Below are 23,321 nucleotides of genomic sequence, written 5' to 3'. Positions count from 1 at the left end.
GACCATTGCGCTTGAATCGTAAGTGCAACAGTCAAGTTCGGCCGTTCGAGCTGTCATGTGACCGAATGCTGCACACAACACATTCCACGAGTCAGTACGGAGAAGTTTTGGTTCCTGACTCAAAGGGAATACCCTGCCATCTCCATTAGAGCATTAAAACTCATGCTATCCTTCACCAGCTCATATCTATGTGAAGCTGGATTCAGCAGTACTATCGTCTGCATTAAAACCAAATATCAATCCAGGTTCGATGTGACAGCAGAGATGAGGTGCGCACTATTGACCACGCCCCCAAACATCAAGCCACACCCATCTCATTAGTGGTGGTGAGATATTGGTGCTTTCAAGACCAAATGGAATCTTTGAAAAAAAAACGAGATCAAACCATGACGTCAGTGATCTTCAGGTCAGAAAGTCTGAGCTCTAGAAAGATGACCGTTCAAAATAATTTTTCCCAGTCAGAGCTCGTTACACCACCCAGAGTTCCCAAGTTGTCTTGAATGCACTGAAGTCGGAAGTCAGAGATTTCCGAGTTCCCAGTTGTTTTGAACGCGGCATTAGATACATGTCAGATATAAGTCAGACTAATTTGCAATGGACTGTCATAGCCCCACATTAACAGTATGTGATGTTGAGTTGAGAAGACAATCAGAAATACTGTTAGAATGTTTTTCTATTGACAGCCCCAGATTAAAATGGAAACATTGGCTGTTAATTACATGATTTTTTTTCTCAAAATGGTTGGGGTCACAAGAATGTTCAGATATCAAAATGGGGTCATGGACGAAGAAAGTTCCCTCTCATTACAAACCAGAATCAATATAAAATGACCGTTTAACAGTATAAAAGTGTAATTTAGCTGGCAAACGCGTTCTATTGGCTCCTGGCTCTCCGCCTGTCTGTCTACAACCTTTTTAGGATTTAGTCCGCCATAAAACCCACAGAAGAAGAAGACAGGGATTCCTCACGCACTACTATTGCCAGGATCATGCTTCCGTAGACAATGATGACCACGAAAGCCTAAGCTAGCGTGTTTACTGGTAAGTGAAACTAGTTAGCAAGCTAGCTAATTAATCATCTTATTTAGCTGGCTAGCAGACAGCTGTCGATAGATTATCACACGCATTGCTAAATGTGAAAATGACGCGGATGCTCCGCTACAGGGCGGTTTTTGCTAGCACAGAATGGAATATGTTCCGGGATTCATCCAAATGGCATTGAGGAGTACACCACATCAGTCACCGGCTTCATCAATGACATCGTCCCCACAGTGATCGTACGTCCATATCCCAACCAGAAGCCATGGTTTACAACAACCGCATCGAGCTAAAGGCTAGAGCTTCCGCTTTCACGGAGCGGGACACTAATCCGGACGCTTATAAGAAATCCCGCTATGCCCTCAGACGAACCGTCAAACAAGCAAAGCGTCAATACAGGATTAAGATTGAATCCTACTACACTGGCTCGGACGCTCGTCGGACGAGGCAGGGCTCGAAAACTATTACGGACTACAAAGGGAAGCACAGCCGCGAGCCTTTTATGCTCGCTTCGAGGCAAGCAACACTAACTGCCTTGTTCAGGGGCAGAATGACAGATTTTTACCTTGTTGAATCCCCGAGCTGACAAGGTAAAAATCTGTTGTTCTGCCCCTGAACAAGACAGTTAACCCACTGTTCTTAGGCTGTCACTGTAAATAAAAATTTGATCTTAACTGACTTGCCCAGTTAAATAAAGGTTAAATTATTTATTTAATCGGCAGCCGATGTGAGTAAGACCTTATAAACAGGTCAACATTCACTAGGCCACAGGGCCAGATGGATTACCAGGACGTGTACTCAAAGCATGCGCTGACCAACTGGTAAGTCTCATTTTCAACCTCTCCCTGACTGAGTCTGTAATACCAACATGTTTCAAGCAGACCACCATAGTCCCTGTGCCCAAGGAAGCGAAGGTAACCTGCCTAAATTACTACCGCCCCATAGCGGTCAAGTCTGTAGCCATGAAGTGCTTTGAAAGGCTGGTCATGGCTCACATCAACACCATCATCCCAGAAACCCTAGACCCACTCCAATTTGCATATAGCACCAACAGATCCACAGATGATGCAATCTCTATTGCACTCCACACTGCCCTTTCCCACCTGGACAAAAGGAACACCTATGTGAGAATACTGTTCATTGACTACAGCTCAGCGTTCAACACCATAGTGCCCTCAAAGCTCATCACTAAGCTAAGGATACTGGGACTAAACACCTCCCTCTGCAACTGGATCCTGGACTTCCTGATGGGCCTCCCCAGGTGGTAAGGGTAGGCAACAACACGTCTGCCATGCTGATCCTCAACACTGGGGCCATCGGGGTGTGTACTTAGTCCCCTCCAACATCATCATTAAGTTTGTAGACGACACAACAGTGGTAGGCCTGATCACCGACAATGATGAGACAGCCTATAGGGAGGAGGTCAGAGAACTGGCAGTGTGGTGCCAGGACAACAACCTCTCCCTCAACGTGATAAAGACTAAGGAGATGATTTTGGACTACAGGAAAAGGGGGACCGAGCATGACCCCATTCTCATCGACGGGGCTGTAGTGGAGCAGGTTGAGAGCTTCAAGTTCCTTGGTGTCCACATCACCAACAACCTATCATGGTCCAAACACACCAAGATAGTTGTTAAGAGGGCACAACAACACCTTTTCCCCCTCAGGAGACTGAAAAGATTTGGCATGGGTCCCCAGATCATCAAAAAGTTCTAGAGCTGCACCATTGAGAGCATCCTGACCGGTTGCATCACCGCCTGGTATGGCAACAGCTCTGCATCAGACGTAACATAGTAAATGTAAATCCAGGACACTCAAATTAGTATGGTATGTTACGTTTGGAATGGTTACATAAGACAGATGGTTACTTAAGGCAAACATAGAAGTAGGGTGGTTGGTCGGGTGGATGGGTAGGCATATAACGTCAACGTCTAGCAATCCAAAAAGGTTGAGAGTTTGAATCTCATCACCGACAACTTTAACGTTTTAGCTGATTAGCAAATGTTCTTCTACTTTTTAGCTACTTTGCAACTACTTAGCATGTTAGCTAGCCCTTCCCCTAACCTAGCCTAGCTAACGTTAGCCAGCTAGCTAGAATTCGTAACATATAAGTTTAGCAAATTCGTCACGGTGCGTTTTTCAAATTCGTAACATATAATACGAATTGCAATTCGTAATATATCATACGAAATGGGTGATGAACGTCTAGCAACCTAAAGGTTGCGAGTTCGAATCTCAGCACTGACAACTTTAGCATTGTAGCAACTTTTCAATGACTTACTACTTTTTTAGCTACTTTGCAACTACTTAGCATGTAAGCTAACCCTTCCCCTAACCCTTTTAGCTAACCTTAACCATTTAACCTAACTCCTAAACTTAACCCTAACGTTAGCCAGCTAGCTAAAGTTAGCCACCTAGCTAGAATTCGTAACACCTACATTTTTTCAAATTTGTAACATATTGTAGATTTTTCAAATTCGTAAAATATAACACGAATTGTCCTTCGTAATAGATCATACGAAATGGGTGATGGACATAATAACACACTAACGCTCTGAGACCAGGTTGACTTATTTGTAAACTTTAACGGAGTTGTTAACTGGCTAATTGTTTTCCCTCTCGTGTTTGCTGACTATTACAACATTTTAATGGAAAATGTATTTTATTATTCAACATAGGCTAGCTAGTTGCTGACAGTCGACTTTTCCAGACAAGTGTTTGCACTGCACGACTGAAATGAAGCTGATAACGGCCCTATTGATCCAACCACAGTATATTGTTGTCTAAATAGGTCAATTAGAAATACATTTTACATTTTGTTCCAACCACAGTGTATTTGGGGCGGCAGGGTAGCCTAGTGGTTAGAGCGTTGGACTAGTAAGCGAAAGGTTGCAAGTTCAAATCCCTGAGCTGACAAGGTACAAATCTGTCATTTTGCCCCTGAACAAGGCAGTTAACCCCACTGTTCCTAGGCCGTCCTTGAAATTAAGAATTTGTTCTTAACTGACTTGCCTAGTTAAATAAAGGTAAATAATAATATTGTTGTCTAGCTACGTCAATTAGAAATACATTTTTACTGCTGTTACGTTCATTGCCGACTCCACATTTACACCGTTATTTTTAAATAATATAAGCATCCTACACATGCTTGTTGTAACTAGAATACTGGTTGATATGGATCAAAGGTTGGCTGGCCCAGTGGCTGCTTGAGAACTCAGGTAGCCTAATCTCACAGACGGGCAACTGGTGCAATAGTTTGCAACTGCAGCCCGCAATTCGGGGTGTTTCTGCATATGTGTATATATATATATATATATATATATATTTTTACTCACAAGGCTCATCTAGGCCATGTGCTGTTATAATCTCCACCCGGCACAGCCAGAAGAGGACTGGTCCACCCCTCATAGCTTGGTTCCTCTCTAAGTTTCTTCCTAGGTTCTGGCCTTTCTAGGGAGTTTTTCCTAGCCACCGTGCTTCTACACCTGCATTGCTTGCAGTTTTGGGGGGTTTTAGGCTGGGTTTCTGTACAGCATTTTGAGATATCAGCTGATGTAAGAAGGGCTATAGAAATACATTTGATTTGATTTTGATTTGGGGGTCTCAACTTACAAGTTAGAATAGTAAAATAAACAAGGTGAAATTCCCGAGGTTTTCGTTGTGCAACAGCAGTTTTTCTCGTGTTACGTGACCAGTCACTGATCGTCTAACGGCCAGCTATGTGTTTTACCAATCTAAAAAATGTTAGCTGACATGGCTGCTAGTCACTGAGAGTGACGCTGGTCCCGGGTGGCTCAGTTGGTAGAGCATGGTGTTTGCAACGCCAGGGTTGTGGGTTCAATTCCCACAGGGGACCAGTATGGAAGAAAAAAATGTTTTATGAAATGTATGCATTCACTACTGTAAGTTGCTCTGGATAAGAGTGTCTGCTAAATGACTAAAATGTCAATGTAGTCGCTCACTTAGCCCAGATTTTTTTGATTGGTAAAACACATAGTATAACAAACATTCATCTTCTGCAAATCTATCCCTCCAGTGTTTAATTGCTGTAATGTATTTACTTCGCCACTATGGCCTATTTATTGCCTTACCTCCCTAATCTTACCTCATTTGCACACACTGTATATAGATTTTCTTTTTTTCTATTGTGTTATTGACTGTATGTTTGTTTTACTCCATGTGTAACTCTGTGTTGTTGTTTGTGTCGAACTGCTTTGCTTTATCTTGGCCAGGTCACAGTTGCAAATGAGAACTTGTTCTCAACTGGCCTACCTGGTTAAATAAAAGTGAAATAAAAATAAATAAAATATAGCTGTCTGATAGACAATCTAAACTTAGTAATCATGATTGAATTACCGACCGGGGGACCCCTTTTCATTTTGTCAGTCAGTCTCACTCAGACATATTAAAATCTGCAAACATTTCTCTCCACCCTATGGCAAAATCTGGAGAATTGGGGGGGGGGGGGGTGCTAAAACGTTTTGCTTGCAATGTGGTGGTGGTTATTAAAGTTTACATTTAAAAAGGGTTAGGGTATGGACGTCCCAAGGATCCCTCTTAGCATTACCCCTGTGGGCCGGTAAAATCAATTTAGCGTTCTAAATGGTGTTTCTGTACCATGTTCTAGCCTCACAGCACTTTACTCACGCATACTGTTCCAGGTTCCCCAATTTTTTATCTGTCACGTAGTTGCTGGGGATGTAGCCCTCCTTCCTGCATGTCAACAAACAAAGAAACAAACAAACTCAATAGTAGCGGGCCAGCCATAGAAGAAGAAACAACAAAGATGTGCAATGTGAGAGTCCAAAGACCAAGATTATACACCAGGGGCCAAGCTACAGTGAGATTATACACCAGGGGCCAAGCTACAGTGAGATTATATACCAGGGGCCAAGCTACAGTGAGATTATATACCAGGGGCCAAGCTACAGTGAGATTATATACCAGGGGCCAAGCTACAGTGAGATTATATACCAGGTGCCAAGCTACAGTGAGATTATATACCAGGGGCCAAGCTACAGTGAGATTATATACCAGGGGCCAAGCTACAGTGAGATTATATACCAGGGGCCAAGCTACAGTGAGATTATATACCAGGGGCCAAGCTACAGTGAGATTATATACCAGGGGCCAAGCTACAGTGAGATTATATACCAGGGGCCAAGCTACAGTGAGATTATATACCAGGGGCCAAGCTACAGTGAGATTATACACCAGGGGCCAAGCTAAAGTGAGATTATATACCAGGGGCCAAGCTACAGTGAGATTATATACCAGGGGCCAAGCTACAGTGAGATTATACACCAGGGGCCAAGCTACAGTGAGATTATATACCAGGGGCCAAGCTACAGTGAGATTATATACCAGAGGCCAAGCTACAGTGAGATTATGTACCAGGGGCCAAGCTACAGTGAGATTATATACCAGGGGCCAAACTACAGTGAGATTATATACCAGGGGCCAAGCTACAGTGAGATTATACAAGGGGCCAAGCTACAGTGAGCACAGGCTCACATACACACCGTACTGACCCGTATATGTTGCGGGCCTTGTACCAGTTGATGTCACATTTCTCCAGTATGACGTATTCTCCTCCCTTGGTCATAGTGAGGTCATGTGGTTCAGGACCATTGAAGTCATACAGGGCAATCACAACCTCCTCGACATCGCTATCATCATCGGGGCTGTGGACGGGAGGGGGGGGAGGGGGAGGCCGGCGAGCCTGGGGGAGGGATGAGAATGGAGGACGACGACGGGAGGGACAAAGGGAGAAGAGGAGAAGGGACGAGAAGGGACATTTGTTAACTTTGCTCTGTTTTTGTTGTATCCAGCTTGTCTTGTTGCTAGGGTATGACTCATTTTAGTTCTATCTTATTATTTGTAGAGTAATATTACAACAGGAATTCTAGAAGGCAGAAGGGTCGTTCCGTGTCATTTCAGCAAGCCATCTTGGATTGCTCTGATATCGTTTCTTTAGCGAGCAACAGGTAAGATTAGCATTCCTGTAACATTATTTTGTTTAAATATAATTAGATCTCTGAGAAATAAAGCGAATTGAACCAAACATCCGATTTGGACCACAAGTCCTCATAACAATGATTAAGACGTCCAATAAAATGTATCAAATCCCACCCAGGGACCCCCCCCCACCACACCCCCCAAGCCAATCCCACCCAGGGACCCCCCCCCCACCACACCACCCAAGCCAATCCCACCCAGGGACCCACCACACCACCCAAGCCAATCCCACCCAGGGACCCCCCCCCACCACACCCCCAAGCCAATCCCACCCAGGGACCCCCCCACCACACCCCCAAGCCAATCCCACCCAGGGACCCCCCCCCCACCACACCACCCAAGCCAATTCCACCCAGGGACCCCCCCCCACCACACCCCCCAAGCCAATCCCACCCAGGGACCCCCCCCACCACACCACCCAAGCCAATCCCACCCAGGGACCCCCCCCACCACACCACCCAAGCCAATTCCACCCAGGGACCCCCCCCCACCACACCCCCCAAGCCAATCCCACCCAGGGCCCCCCCACCACACCACCCAAGCCAATCCCACCCAGGGACCCCCCCCACCACACCACCCAAGCCAATTCCACCCAGGGACCCCCCCCCCACCACACCCCCAAGCCAATCCCACCCAGGGACCCCCCACCACACCCCCAAGCCAATCCCACCCAGGGACCCCCCCCCACCACACCACCCAAGCCAATCCCACCCCAACAGCCAGTATACAGTATTATAGTATTAATTCTCTATGTCTGACCAGTACTATGGAGTTGTTGCTTGGAGTATTATTTCTTCCTCTTATGTAATGTATTCCATCTGAATCTGCTGATGTTTTTTTGTTTTTTTTTCAGAGAAATTAGCCATTGAAGTCAGTGCATTACTTGTCAGACAGAGAACTGATACTGTATACTGGTTGTTGGGGTGGGATTGGTGTGGGATTGGTGTAGGGTGTGGGGGGTGTCCCTGGGTGGGATTGGTGTGGGGTTTGGGGGGTGTCCCTGGGTGGGATTGGTGTAGGGTGTGGGGGGTGTCCCTGGGTGGGATTGGTGTAGGTTGTGGGGGGTGTCCCTGGGTGGGATTGGTGTAGGGTGTGGGGGGTGTCCCTGGGTGGGATTGATACATTTATTTGATTCCTCATGCCTTACTCATCGTTAGAAATAATTCTGGTCCAAATTGGATGTTAGGCACTATATTTTTTGAAGATTATATGAATCATATAAATACATTAAAACATTTTTTTGCCAGTTTGGCTGCACTCAATTGGCTTCAATTTTATTTTAACAAAATAATGTTTCAGGAATGGTAACTACAGAAACTATTTTAAATCTATCTGAGATGGTCTGTGCCTTAAATCTCTTTCTGGTGCTTTTTGAGGTGGGATGACTCCGAAGGGTTTGTTTGTGTGAGTGAGTGAGTGAGTGAGTGAGTGAGTGAGTGAGTGAGTGAGTGAGTGAGTGAGTGAGTGAGTGAGTGGTGAGTGAGTGAGTGAGTGAGTGAGTGAGTGAGTGAGTGAGTGAGTGAGTGAGTGAGTGAGTGAGTGAGTGAGAAAGAGAGATAGAGAGAGAGCGATTGAGGAACTAGACGAACAGTGTTCTTACCCTTCCTGTGCCCTCCTCTCCAGGTATGGGAGGAAGAAGTTTCCTCGAAACTGAAAAGAGGAAGAGAATTGTTCTTTCATTATTCAAAGTCAACAGCAACAGAGAACATGTCCTCATGAGTGTGTGTATATGTGATATGCAGGTTGACTCATAACCCTACGACCCCTTGCAGGTTGACTCATAACCCTACGACCCCTGCAGGTTGACTCATAACCCTACGACCCCTGCAGGTTGACTCATAACCCTACGACCCCTGCAGGTTGACTCATAACCCTAAAACCCAAATGCTTTTGGTCAGAAAAAAGTGAATGCCGTGCCACATATATATCTCTCCTTTATTTAACCAGGTAGGCAAGTTGAGAACAAGTTCTCATTTACAACTGCGACCTGGCCAAGATAAAGCAAAGCAGTGTGACAAACAACAACACAGAGTTACACATGGAATAAACAAACATACAGTCAATAATACAATAGAAAAGTCTATGTACAGTGTGTGCAAATGGCGTAAGGAGGTAAGGCAATAAACAGGCCATAGTAGCAAAGTAATTACATTTTAGCAAACTAACACTGATAGATGTGCAAGTAGAAATACTGGGGTGCAAAAGAGCAAAAAAGTTAATAAAAACAATATGGGGGATGAGGTAGGTAGATTGGATGGGCTATTTACAGATGGGCTGTGTAAAGCTGCAGCGATCGGTTAGCTGCTCTGACAGCTGATGCTTAAAGTTAGTGAGGGAGATATGAGTCTCCAACTTAAGCGATTTTTGCAATTCGTTCCTGTCATTGGCAGCAGAGAACTGGAAGGAAAGGCGACCAAAGGAGGTCTTGGCTTTAGGGATGACCAGTGAGATATACCTGCTGGAGCGTGTGCTACATACGGGTGGGTGTTGCTATGATGACAGTAGTCTAATGATATAGAACAGTAGTCTAATGTTATAGAAGAGAGGTCCAGAACAGTAGTCTAGTTGACAGTCACAAGACGAGGACTTCAACATGGCACATCAAAGGAACTGTACTGTTCAGATGGGTTAAATGGAATAGTAGCCTAACTGAACTACGGACACTGACTAAGTCTATAACCTCTCACATAGTCTAATATAATATTAACTCCTGGAAGAATTAAGCATTTCTTGCAGTAAAATGATACATATGTACATTTTGACTCAGTAACAGCAGAAATATGATTTCTTTCAGTATTTTAAGAGAAGAAGAAACCTGCTCACTGCTCTTGCTATTATCATGACATCACTGCACTTGCATGGCCGATTTCAAGTTTTCATAAAAACGGTAATCGGCCTTTTTGGACGCCGATTACATTGCAATCCACGAGGAGACTACATGGCAGGCTGACCACCTGTTACGCAAGTGCAGCGTCAAAAGGACTTTGTGGCTGCAAGGAGCCAAGGTAAGTTGCTAGTTAGCATTAAACGTATCTTATATAAAAAATTATTAAAAAATAAATCTTCACATAATCACTAGTTAACTACACATGGTTGATGATATTACTAGGTTAACTAGCTTGTCCTGCGTTGCATATAATCAATGCGGTGCCTGTTAATTTATCATCGAATCACAGTCTACTTCAACTTCGCCAAACGGGTGATTTAACAAAAGCGCATTTGCAAAAAAAGCACAATCGTTGCACAAATGTACCTAATCATAAACATCAGTGCCTTTCTTAAAATCAATACACAGAAGTATATTTTTTAAACCTGCATATTTGTTTAAAAGAAATTCATGTTAGCAGGCAATATTAACTAGGGAAATTGTGTCACTTCTCTTGCATTCAGTGCAAGCAGAGTCAGGGTATATGCAACAGTCTGGGCCACCTGGCTCGTTGCGAACTGTGAACTAATTTGCCAGAATTGTACATAATTATGACATAATATTGAAGGTTGTGCAATGTAACAACAATATTTAGACTTAGGGATGCCACCCGTTAGATAAAATACGGAACGGTTCTGTATTTCACTGAAAGAATAAACGTTTTGTTTTTGAAATGATAGTGTCCAGATTTGACCATATTAATGACCAAAGGCTCATATTTCTGTGTTTATTATATTATAATTAAGTCTGATTTGATAGAGCAGTCTGACTGAGCGGTGGTAGGTAGCAGCAGGCTCATAAGTATTCATTCAAACAGCACTTTACTGCATTTGCCAGCAGTTCTTAGCAATGTTTGAAGCACAGCGCTGTTTATGACTTCAAGCCTATCAACTCCCGAGATTAGGCTGGCAATACTTAAGTACCTATTAGAACATCCAATAGTCAAAGGTGTATGAAATACAAATGCTACAGAGAGAAATAGTCCTATAATAACTACAACCTAAAACTTCTTAACTGGGAATATTGAACCACCAGCTTTCATATGTTCTCATGTTCTGAGCAAGGAACTTAAACGTTAGCTTTTTCACAAGGCACATATTGCACTTTTACTTATTTAAACCAAATTGAACATGTTTCATTATTTATTTGAGACTAAATAGATTTTATTTATGTATTATATTAAGTTAAAATAAAAGTGTTCATTCAGTATTGTTGTAATTGTCATTATTACAAATATATAAAAATAGGCCGATTAAATCAGAATCGGCTTTTTTGGTCCTCCAATAAAATCGGTATCAGTATCGGCGTTGAAGAATTATAAAATCGGTCGACCTCTAATGGCTCTGCAGCGATACACCATCCCATCTGATTTGCACTTAGTGGGACTATCATGTGTTTTTCAACAGGACAATGACCCAACACACCTCCAGGCTGTGTAAGGGCAATTTGACCAAGAAGGAGAGTGATGGAGTGTTGCATCAGATGACCTGGCCTCCACAATCCTCCGACCTCAACCTAATTGAGATGTTTTGGGATGAGTAGGATCGCAGAGTGAAATAAAGCAGCCAAAAAGTGCTCAGCATATGTGGGAACTCCTTCAAGTCTGTTGGAAAAGCATTCCAGGTGAAGCTGGTTGAGAGAATGCCAAGAGTGTACAAAGCTGTCACAAGGCAAAGGGTGGCTACTTTGAAAAATCTCAAATATATTTGGATTTGTTTAACACTTTTTTGGTTACTAAACTCAGCAAAAGAAACATCCTCTTACTGTCAACTGCGTTCATTTTCAGCAAACGTAACATTTGTAAATATTTGTATGAACATAACCAGATTCAATTGTGATATAAACTGAACAAGTTCCACAGGCATGTGACTAACAGAAATGGAATAATGTGTCCCTGAACAAAGGGGGGGTCAAAATCAAAAGTAACAGTCAGTATCTGGTGTGGCCACCAGCTGCATTAAGTACAGCAGTGCATCTCCTCCTCATGGACTGCACCAGATTTGCCAGTTCTTGCTGTGAGATGCTACCCGACTCTTCCACCAAGATACCTGCAAGTTCTCGGACATTTATGGGGGAATGGCCCTAGCCCTCACCCTCCGATCCTACAGGTCCCAGACATGCTCAATGGGATTGAGATCCGGGCTCGTCGCTGGCCATGGCAGAACACTGACATTCCTGTCTTGCAGGAAATCACGCACAGAACGAGCAGTACGGCTGGTGGCATTGTCATGCTGGAGGGTCATGTCAAGATGAGCCTGCAGGAAGGGTACCACATGAGGGAGGAGGATGTCTTCCCTGTAACACACAGCATTGAGATTGCCTGCAATGACAACAAGCTCAGTCCGATGATGCTGCGACACACCGCCCCAGACCATGATGGACCCTCCACCTCCAAATCGATCCCGCTCCAGAGTACAGGCCTCGTTGTAACGCTCATTCCTTCGACAATAAACGCGAATCCGACCATCACCCCTGGTGAGACAAAACTGCGACTCGTCAGTGAAGAGCACTTTTTGCCAGTCCTGTCTGGTCCAGCGATGGTGGGTTTGTGCCCATAGGTGACGTTGTTGCCGGTGATGTCTGGTGATGACCTGCCTTACAACTGTAGCGCTGTCTTAGGCGTCTCACAGTACGGACATTGCAATTTATTGCCCTGGCCCCATCTGTAGTCCGCATGCCTCCTTGCAGCATGCCTAAGGCACGTTCACGCAGATGAGCAGGGACCCTGGGAATCTTTCTTTTGGTGTTTTACCAGAGTCAGTAGAAAGGCCTCTTTAGTGTCCTAAGTTTTCATAACTGTGACCTTAATTGCCTACCGTCTGTAAGCTGTTAGTGTCTTAACGACCGTTCCACAGGTGCATGTTCATTAATTGTTTATGGTTCATTGAACAAGCAATGGGGAAACAGTGTTTAAACTCTTTACAATGAAGATCTGTGAAGTAATTAGGATTTTTACAAATTATCTTTGAAAGACAGGAAGTCCTGAAAAAGGGCCGTTTCTTTTTTTGCTGAGTTTACATGATGTGTTACTTCATAGTTTTGATGTCTTCACTATTATTCTACAAAGTAGAAAATAGTTTTTAAAAAATAAAGAAAAACCCTTGAATGAGTATGTGTGTCCAAACTTTTGACTCGTACTGTATATCTCAAGTGTTTCCAGGAAAATGTGGCGTCTGACAACATGGGAAGATTTTTAAATTTTCCGCCCATTTGAGAAATTGACCGGACCCATATGCATTGGGTGCGTAACCTGATTACAGCGTCCACCCACGGTCATCAGAATGACAGGGCGTCCACCCACGGTCATCAGAATGACAGGGCGTCCACCCACGGTCATCAGAATGACAGGGCGTCCACCCACGGTCATCAGAATGACAGGGCGTCCACCCACGGTCATCAGAATGACAGGGCGTCCACCCACGGTCATCAGAATGACAGGGCGTCCACCCACGGTCATCAGAATGACAGGGCGTCCACCCACGGTCATCAGAATGACAGGGCGTCCACCCACGGTCATCAGAATGACAGAGATCACATTTACATTATGGTAACTCATTAAAACATAACATTTATGTAAAGAAGCAGCCAATAAAAATGACATTTCTTTTACAGGAAAAACACCATTCTAAACAGTGCACCTGGGATAACACCAATTCACCAGAATTGAGGATCATGAGCTTATTTGATTTTTTTTTGTTGTTGCTGTGGCTTGTTTCAAAAATCACAAGCTCGTAGGATTTTGCATTATTTGGGAAGCCCACAATTTGATGCCGCCAACGTGGCAATAGGCCTAGCTGATTATTGAGTTGCGGCTGTCAAGGAAAAGCACCTAAATATATATTTTGTTAAATGTTGAGACAAGAAGAGGTGGTGTGTGTGTGTGGCAAATATATAAGCAAGTCTCTCTCCAGATGTCTTTGGGGGGGGGGGTACTGTCACGCCCTGACCTGAGAGAGACGTTTTTCTCTGTTTAGTTAGGTCAGGGTGTGACATGGGGTGGGCATTCTATGTATTTCATTTCTATGTTTTGGCCGGGTATGGTTTCCAATCAGAGGCAGCTGTCTATCGTTGTCTCTGATTGGGAGCCATACTTAGGCAGCCCTTTCCCACCTGGTTTTTGTGGGTAGTCGTTTTCTGTTTTGTACTATGTGACCTGAAAGAACTGTTGGCTTTCGTTTTGTTTCTTTTGTTAAAGCGTTTCGTATTATTAAAATATTATCATGAACACTCACCACGCTGCGCTTTGGTTCCCTCCTTTCGACAGCCGTAACACCAGAATGGCTCAGCTGTTTCCCGCCGATTCTTGCGCATTCATTATTTCATTGTGTGACTTGTTCACTGTTAGATTTTTTTTCATTTGATCAATTCCCCATCATTACACATATGTCACCAGTAGTAAATGTATCGTTAATCCCCAAACCTTTGGTTATATCAATTTCGGTTGATGCGTGTATTAAATACAGGTCATTCACTGTTCTCAATCTTCGGACCGGAAACGTTGTTTGCAGAGTTCACAACCTGTTACACCTGTGAGAAACAAGTTTTGGTTTATTTCCTAACTATCATTTACTAAGAGGCTTCCATTTTTTCCAGTCTTTTGTTTGAAGTGATCCATGTGAGCAATGAACGTGTGTCACGTCCTGACCATAGAGAGCTGTTATTTTCTATGGTAGAGTAGGTCAGGGTGTGACTGGGGGGGTTTATCTAGTTTATTTAGTTCTATGTTGTTTGGTTCTAGTTTCTTTTTTCTATGTTTTTTTTTGTATGATTCCCAATTAGAGGCAGCTGGTCATCGTTGTCTCTAATTGGGGATCATATTTAAGTAGTTGTTTTTCCCACCTGTGTTTGCGGGAGATTATTTTGAGTTAGTGCATGTTGCACCGCTTTAGTCACGGTTTGTGTTTTGTTTATAGTTTATTGTTTGTCTTGCGAAGTTTTCACATTAAAATAAAAGATGTGGAACGATACCCACGCCGCGCCTTGGTCTCCTTCCTACGACGAACGTCCTGATAACGTTGAGGGAGCGCTCGCGCTCACCTGAGCACGCATAGAAGTACCTGGCCTGCTGTGTGGAAATATAGTAAAGTGTTATGCAAGGTGTTCGATGAGGTTGAGGTCAGGGCTCTGTGAAGGCCAGTCAAGTTCTGAAACACTGATCTTGACAAACCATTTCTAGTATGGACCTCGCTTTGTGCACGGGGGGCATTGTCATGCTGAAACAGGAAAGGGCGTTCTCCAAACTGTTGCCACAAAGTTGGCACAGAATCGTCTAGAACGTCACTGTATGCTGTATGCTACTGCCAATGTTTGGCTATGGAGATTGCATGGCTGTGTGTTCGATTTTATACTCCTGTCAGCAACGGGTGCGACTGAAATAGCCGAAGCCACTAATTTGAAAGGGGTGTCCACATACTTCTGGCAATAAGAAGACAGACAGACAGACAGACAGACAGACAGACAGACAGACAGACAGACAGACAGACAGACAGACAGACAGACAGACAGACAGACAGACAGACAGACAGACAGACAGACAGACAGACAGACAGACAGACAGACAGACAGACAGACAGACAGACAGACAGGATAGATATGGGATAGATAGGGGATAGATCCTACGGTCTCCAAACATGTTGTATTCCTCACAGCCCGGGGCCAGTTTCTCTGCCTGACGACAGCACAGCCACACGCCCTCCATCCAGAACTGAGGATGGAACTTAGCAACGATCACGGAGTTGTTCCTTATCTCTGGAATACACCAACCAACATCAACACACAAGAGAGGAAAATATCTGGTCAATCAGATAACCTGATAAAACAACATACCTACAGATGTAGGATCTTAATTTGATCACTCTTTAGTTGCTGACAATTTTCCTGCACAGCACAACTTTTATAGTATTCCAGGTTTAAAAAAATGTTTTTTAAAAAAGCTTCTAAAAACGTTGTGATTTCCTTTTAAAAATGCAGACATGCTTTGCCTTAACAAAAAAAAATGTATAAACCCCTACAAAAACAATGTCGATTAATGATAACCCACATTATTTTCCTGTTGCAGCAAACTGGCTCAAATTAAGATTCTACATCTGTATGCTGGGACAACAACAGATACAGAGTTTACAGCGTAGCGTAGCGTAGTGTAGCATAAGATACAATAACTAGATGATGTAAAACAATGGCTAGTCACTGACCTTCCTTAATGTTTTGGACCCAGACCCTCCTACTCTCATAGCTGGGAGCAAATACATAGAGAGTGCTTGTGTCATACACCACCTAGTAGAGAGTGGGGGGGAAGAGAGGGGGGGTACCATTAACACTGTACACTAACACACCACCTAGTAGAGGGGGCACCATTAACACTGTACACTAACACACCACCTAGTAGAGGGGGGAGGGGGGGTACCATTAACACTGTACACTAACACACCACCTAGTAGAGGGGGGAGGGGGGGTACCATTAACACTGTACACTAACACACCACCTAGTAGAGGGGGGGGCACCATTAACACTGTACACTAACACACCACCTAGTAGAGAGGGGGGGGGCACCATTAACACTGTACACTAACACACCACCTAGTAGAGAGGGGGGGCACCATTAACACTGTACACTAACACACCACCTAGTAGAGAGAGGGGGGGGAGGCCACCATTAACACTGTACACTAACACACCACCTAGTAGAGAGAGGGGGGGGAGGCCACCATTAACACTGTACACTAACACACCACCTAGTAGAGAGGGGGGGAGGCCACCATTAACACTGTACACTAACACACCACCTAGTAGAGAGGGGGGGGACACCATTAACACTGTACACTAACACACCACCTAGTAGAGAGGGGGGGGCACCATTAACACTGTACACTAACACACCACCTAGTAGAGGGGGGGGCACCATTAACACTGTACACTAACACACCACCTAGTAGAGAGGGGGGGGCACCATTAACACTGTACACTAACACACCACCTAGTAGAGAGGGTTGGCTGTAACACCACACCTACCTGGAAGGGGTATTTGTTCTGACATGGTATGACTCCGTCAATCTTCACGTTCTCCACACACCTGACTTTCTGCAGGTCGATGGAACCCTTCTTAAACTTCTTCTGTGAACAACGAACAGAAGGACAAAACACGGTGAGGTGTGTGTACAGCCACATCTGGTAACATTCACACAAGTTATCAAATGGGTGTTCATTTTTTTTTTTAAACACTATGAATGTAGAAAAGTAACAGGAAATAAACTAGATTGACTAACGGTACATGGTGGAGTTACTAGTATAACTAACAGGAGACATAAAGGATATGGGACCAGTCCATAGACAACCATGCCTCCATCGTACAGGGAACGGTATGTGTCTGTACAGTCTCACCTCTGCTCTGAACTCATAGTACGTGAGCTTTGTCTTGGTGAGAACGAACACTCTCTCCTTGTAGTTCAGCGGCGACGTTAACCTCTTCTGCTGAGACCGCTTGATCAGTGTCTCCTCCAATAGCGTGTCAGCACTCATCTTGGACCCGCCCACTCCCTCCACTCTGCCATCGAATACTGACTGGACCCACTCGGACTGGAGAGGAGAATAGAACAGAAAATAGTGGAATAAAATGAAGTGGAATAGAATACAATAGAAGCATGTTGTCATAATGCTACTATATAAAGGTGATTCATCTGATTGAAAACAACCCCAGGCACTTTGCCCTTTGGTAGGTTGTGATATCAGCTATGAAGTGATCTGATAATGGTACATTCAGTAGAAGTTCTCTCTCTCTCTCTCTCTCTCTCTCTCTCTCTCTCTCTCTCTCTCTCTCTCTCTCTCTCTCTCTCTCTCTCTCTCTCTCTCTCTCTCTCTCTCTCTCTCTCTCTCTCTCTCTCTCTCTCTCTCTCTCTCTCTCTCTCTCTCTCTCTCTCCACTAGATAAATAAATCCTTTACCCTCCTTTATAGAGCACGGCCTTCGGAAAGTATTCAGACCCCTTGACTTTGTCTACATTGTTACATTACAGCATTAGTCTAAAAAAAATGATGAGGAAAAAAAATATAGAATAAATTAAAATATTAAATAATAAAATATATATAACAATCTCATACAATACCCCTTAATGACAAAGCGAAAATAGATTTTTAGAAATGTTTGAACATTTATTAAAATGTACTCAAAATTGAGCTCAGGTGCATCCTGTTTCCATTGATCATCCTTGAGATGTTTCTACAACTTGATTGGAGTCCACCTGTGGTAAATTCAATTGATTGGACATGATTTGGAAAGGCACACAACTGTCTATATAAGGTCCCACAGTTGACAGTGCATGTCAGAGCATAAACCAAGCCATGAGGTCGAAGGAATTGTCCGTAGAGCTCCGAGACAGGATTGTGTCGAGGCACAGATCTGGGGAAGGGTACCAAAACATTTATGCAGTATTGAAGGTCCCCAAAAACACAGTGGCCTCCATCAGTCTTAAATGGAAGAAGTTTGGAACCACCAAGGCTCTTTCTAGAGCTGGCTGCCTGGCTAAACTGAGCAATCAGGGGAGAAGGGCCTTGGTCAGGGAGGTGACCAAGAACCAGATGGTCACTCTGACAGAGCTCCAGAGTTCCTCTGTAGAGATTGGAGAACCTTCCAGAAGGAAAACTATCTCTGCAGCACTCCACCAATCAGGCCTTTATGGTAGAGTGGCCAGACGGAAGCCACTCCTCAGTAAAAAGCACAGGACAGCCCGCTTGGTGTTTGCCAAAAGGCACCTAAAGGACTCTCAGACCATGAGAAACAAGATTCTCTGGTCTGATGAAACCAAGATTCAACTCTTGGTCCTGAATGCCAAGCGTCACGTCTGGCGGAAACCTGGCACCATCCCTACGGTGAAGCATGGTGGTGGCAGCATCATGCTGTGGGGATGTTTCTCCAACGGTAGGAACTGGGTGACTAGTCAGAATCAAGGGAAAGATGAATGAAGCAAAGTACAGAGAGATCCTTGATGAAAACCTGCTCTCCAGAGCACTCAGGACCTCAGACTGGGGCGACTCTATGCACACATCCAAGACAACACTGGAGTGGCTTGAGAGGATCTGCAGAGAAGAATCTGAGAAACCCCTCAAATATAGATGTGCCAAGCTTGTAGTGTCATAACCAAGAAGACGAGGCTGTAAATCGCTGCCAAGAGATGCTTCAACAAAGTACTGAGTAAAGGGTCTGAATACTTATGTAAACGTGGTATTTCAGTTTTTTTTTTACATTTGCTTGCAAACATTTCTGAAAAAGTGTTTTTGTCATTTTTGGGGTATTGATCAGGATTTATTTTTAAATATTTTTTTTTAATCCATTTTAGATTAAAGTTATAACGTAACAAAATCTGGAAAACGCTCAACGGGTCTGAATACTCTGTACTGTGGCATTAAGCAGCTGAGCAATACATTTACATTTTAGTCATTTAGCAGACACTCTTATCCAGAGCAACTTACAGTAGTGAATGCATACATTTCATTTCATGCATTTTTTTTGTACTGGTCCCCCGTGGGAATCAAACCCATAACCCTGGCATTGCACACACCATGCTGCTCTACCAACTGCGCCACAGGGAGGACTAACGGAAGGCAATGACAGGAAACTGAAATGTTTGTGTCTATCGTGTATTTCCGTTAGGCAAATATTTTATTTAAAAACATTTTTTATAAAGCCTGGAATAAATAAAGAAAAAAAGGTGACCTATAATTAAATTATACAAATATTTTAGCTCCTATATAGCAAATGGTATGCATGTATATACATTGAATGTAGGCCTGTGTCACACTTGGAGGTTCTCTTTATACCAGAATGTGGTTCAAACACCTTGTTTCATTTTTCTGGGTGCATTTTAAATATATATATATATATATATATTTACTGCTCTAGGGAAATAATTATTCCTGCATATTTACTATTATGTTTTGATTTCTCATCATGCTGCACAGAACACCAATAATTATCACAGCGTACCACTGCTGGCTTGCCTCTGAAGCTGAGCAGGGTTGGTCCTGGTCAGTCCCTGGATGGGAGACCAGATGCTGCTGGAAGTGGTGTTGCTCCAGTAGGAGGAACCCTTAACTCTGGTCTGAAATATATATATATATATATATACAATACTAATGCCCCAGGGAAGTGATTGGGGACTTAGCACCCTATACAGGCAGTCTTTCAGATGGTGGTGTCCTGACTCTCTGTGGTCACTAAAGTACTACTTGGTACTTATCGTAGGGGTGTTAACCCCTGTGTCCTGGCTAAATTCCCAAGCTGTCCCTCATACCATCACGGTTACCTAATCATCCCCAGTTTACAATTGGCTCATTCATTCCCCCCTCTCCCCTGTAACTATTCCCCAGGTTGTTGCTGTAAATGAGAATGTGTTCTCAGTCAACTTACATGGTAAAATAAGAGTAATACATTTAAAAAAATATATATGTTTTTTATGTTTCAATCAATCCCGGGTTGCCAAATGCCATGCACACACACACACACACACACACACACACATATCAACAAGCACGCAACAGGTGCATCTGAAACAAAGTTAATCAGTCCCTCTGAGAATACACTGTACTGCATGCTGGCCTACTCATGCCTGACAGTGTGTGTGTGTGTGTGTGTGTGTGTGTGTGTGTGTGTGTGTGTGGATCCTTTTAGTTTATTTTTAGGGGAATGGAACATCCTGTTGGCTTTGAATTTATGTATTTTTTTAAAATTAAATCTAATTTACATAAGTATTCAGACCCTTTACTCAGTACTTTGTTGAAGCACCTTTGACAACGATTACAACCTCAAGTCTTCTTGGGTCTTTTAGGTGCCTTTTGGCAAACTCCAAGCGGGCTGTCATGTGTCTTCTACTGAGGAGTGGCTTCCGTCTGGCCACTCTACCATAAAGGCCTGATTGGTGGAGTGCTGCAGAGATGTTTTTCCTTCTGGAGGGTTCTCCGATCTCCACAGAGGAACTCTGAGAGTGACCATCAGGTTCTTGGTCTCCTCCCTGACCAAGACCCTTCTCCCCTGATTGCTCAGTTTGGCCGGGCGGCCAGATCTAGGAAGAGTCTTGGTGGTTCAAAACTTCTTCCATTTAAGACTGATGGAGGCCACTGTGTTCTGCAGCTTCGAAGGTCCCTAATAAATGTTTTGGTACCCTTCCCGAGATCTGTGCTTCCACACAATCCTCTCTCGGATCTCTACAGACAGTTCCTTCGACCTCATGGCTTGGATTTTGCTCTGACATGCTCTGTCAACTGTGGGACCTTATATAGACAGAAACATGTCAACGGAGCTCAATTTCGAGTCTCATCGCAAAGGGTCTGTATACTTATGTAAATAAGATATTTCAGTTTTGTCTAAAAACCTGTTTTCGCATTGTCATTATTGGGGTATTGTGCGTTCATTGAGAGAAACATATATTTAATACATTTTAGAATACCACTGTAAGGTAATAAAATGTGGGAAACGTGAAGGGGTCTGAACGCGTTCAGAATCTGGTGGGCTTTCTGGAATAAGGACAAGTATATATTGTGGTAGAAAGGGCAATAGAGGGTCACATTAATTTAATTCTCTATTTATTCGAGGTCACGCGTGTGTGAGTGTGGCGCTTTCAGTGAACGGAATCTCCCTCAAACTTCTTTCCTACTTTCTATATGCTGACCGCTTCTATTTATTAACCGCACTACTTTATACAGTACATTTACAGGATAGTCCAAGTGTTACTCCTTTGTATTTGTGGTAGATTTTGACCGAATTAAAACATGCTTTACGCGCGGACATAGGCAGTAGGCGACCCGCAGTGCGATAAGATACGCACTCACACCTGCCGCGGTGGACTTTGAGTAGATCTCCGTAGCCGATTCCGTTCCCTTCCAGACATAACCCCGTAGTTAGCCTACATATCTATTCTCACAACTCAAGACAAACATTTCTCGGTTGTGTCGACATCTCGTTTATTGCACTGAAAAGTAGCCAGCCGTTTCAACCGCAATTTAAATTTCCAATATGATAAAGGAAATACCCCTTACCTTCTCTTCCGAGAGTGAACTGCTATTCTTCTGACACACCGACTGTCACTATGTGGCCAGCAGAAACCAGGAAGCGACACAAACTACCCTAGTATACACTATTTCACGCGGTGCCGCGCGGTGAAACACTACTTCCCATTCATTTTTCAATTGAAGGAACGCGGAGATACGCGGAGATGACGACGGACCGTTGAGCGGCGCGGAAGTGGCGAAAAAAAGGTAAAACGTTTCCCAATGACATGCAAATCACCCGCGGCGACCGCTGGGCATTGACCAATCATATCGAGTGGTTTCCATGACGACTTTGACGCTATGCGACCCAAGATTGGAGACTTTCTTCATCAAACATGGCGGACAAAAATACTAGGACGGATGCAAATGTAGGTGATTATAACATCATAACAAATCATGTTAAAAAAAATATAAATAAAAAAATATATATATACAGTTGCGAGGAATATCTTAGTTAAATGTAGAGACAAACGATTAAGCATATTTGTTTCTTCATAATGTTAATTTACGAAAATCGCTGTTTAGCAAGCTAGCTGACTAGTTAACATTAGCCAGCAGAGCTGGTTAGCTTTATAGGTGTTGTGACATGAGTGGAGGATAGAAATACATGTATGCCGTTGGATGTGTAGCTATCTATCTAGCCGATCTCTGTATGGACCCAAACGTTTGGTATACATATTAGTTCAGAACCTAGCTATGAACCTCAGCTATCATAGCCTGTTTATCAACTTCAAACCAGCCTGAATGACAACAATGAAGCCTATGGACTGAGTAGAATATAATATAACTTTGTGCCAAGAATGCATGTCGTATATACATGTAGTTATTACATGTTGCCTGTACATTTTAATATATTCACCAATCATGTACTCTACCTTGGCAAATAAAGGTGCATTTCAGGTATGAATGTCTTTGAGATTCTTTTTCAGTCATATCCAATACCAGGAGTATCAAATTCCAGTCTTTGAATGATGCTGTGTCTGCCTGTATGTTTTACAATTATACACTTCAACAACATTTACTAATCCTGGTCCTGGGACATCAATGGTTACACATTGTAACTATGCAATAATTCATATATAGAGAAATACAATTGAAAAAAAACAGTACACTACACTTCCTATGTATCATGAAAATACTCGAAAACCGGTTAATCTCAACATCTCATTTCCTTCATTTGCATTGATCTGATAAATTCAACTATATTTGTCACATGCGCCGAATACAACAGGTGTAGAGTCTACACTGTAGACCTTACCGTGAAAATAAGAATTTGTTCTTAACTGACTTGCCTAGTTAAATAAA

The 23,321-nt window shown here is 43.4% G+C and overlaps 1 protein-coding gene across 2 annotated transcripts in view; it reads right to left on the bottom strand.

Moving 5' to 3' along the window:
• Positions 1 to 22,213, bottom strand: part of LOC106578163 (tyrosine-protein kinase Tec) — a 37,949-nt gene extending 15,736 nt beyond the window's left edge. The window contains exons 1-8 of one of the 2 annotated variants that reach the window (XM_014156792.2): positions 22,005 to 22,213; positions 17,360 to 17,554; positions 16,991 to 17,092; positions 16,173 to 16,254; positions 15,601 to 15,729; positions 8,656 to 8,705; positions 6,569 to 6,759; positions 5,685 to 5,750 (exon numbers count right to left, since the gene is read on the bottom strand). In XM_014156792.2, the coding sequence (XP_014012267.2) occupies positions 5,685 to 5,750; positions 6,569 to 6,759; positions 8,656 to 8,705; positions 15,601 to 15,729; positions 16,173 to 16,254; positions 16,991 to 17,092; positions 17,360 to 17,497 (758 nt within the window). In that variant the 5' untranslated portion in view covers positions 17,498 to 17,554; positions 22,005 to 22,213. The remainder of the gene's footprint in view (positions 1 to 5,684; positions 5,751 to 6,568; positions 6,760 to 8,655; positions 8,706 to 15,600; positions 15,730 to 16,172; positions 16,255 to 16,990; positions 17,093 to 17,359; positions 17,555 to 22,004) is intronic. The other variant, XM_014156793.2, reaches the window with a different exon arrangement.
• Positions 22,214 to 23,321: the final 1,108 nt, after the last annotated feature.

Source organism: Salmo salar, unplaced genomic scaffold (genome assembly GCF_905237065.1).
Source record: "Salmo salar unplaced genomic scaffold, Ssal_v3.1, whole genome shotgun sequence".
In the NCBI taxonomy this organism is placed as follows: Eukaryota; Metazoa; Chordata; class Actinopteri; order Salmoniformes; family Salmonidae; genus Salmo; species Salmo salar.
This window is presented reverse-complemented; position numbering and strand designations above follow the sequence as displayed.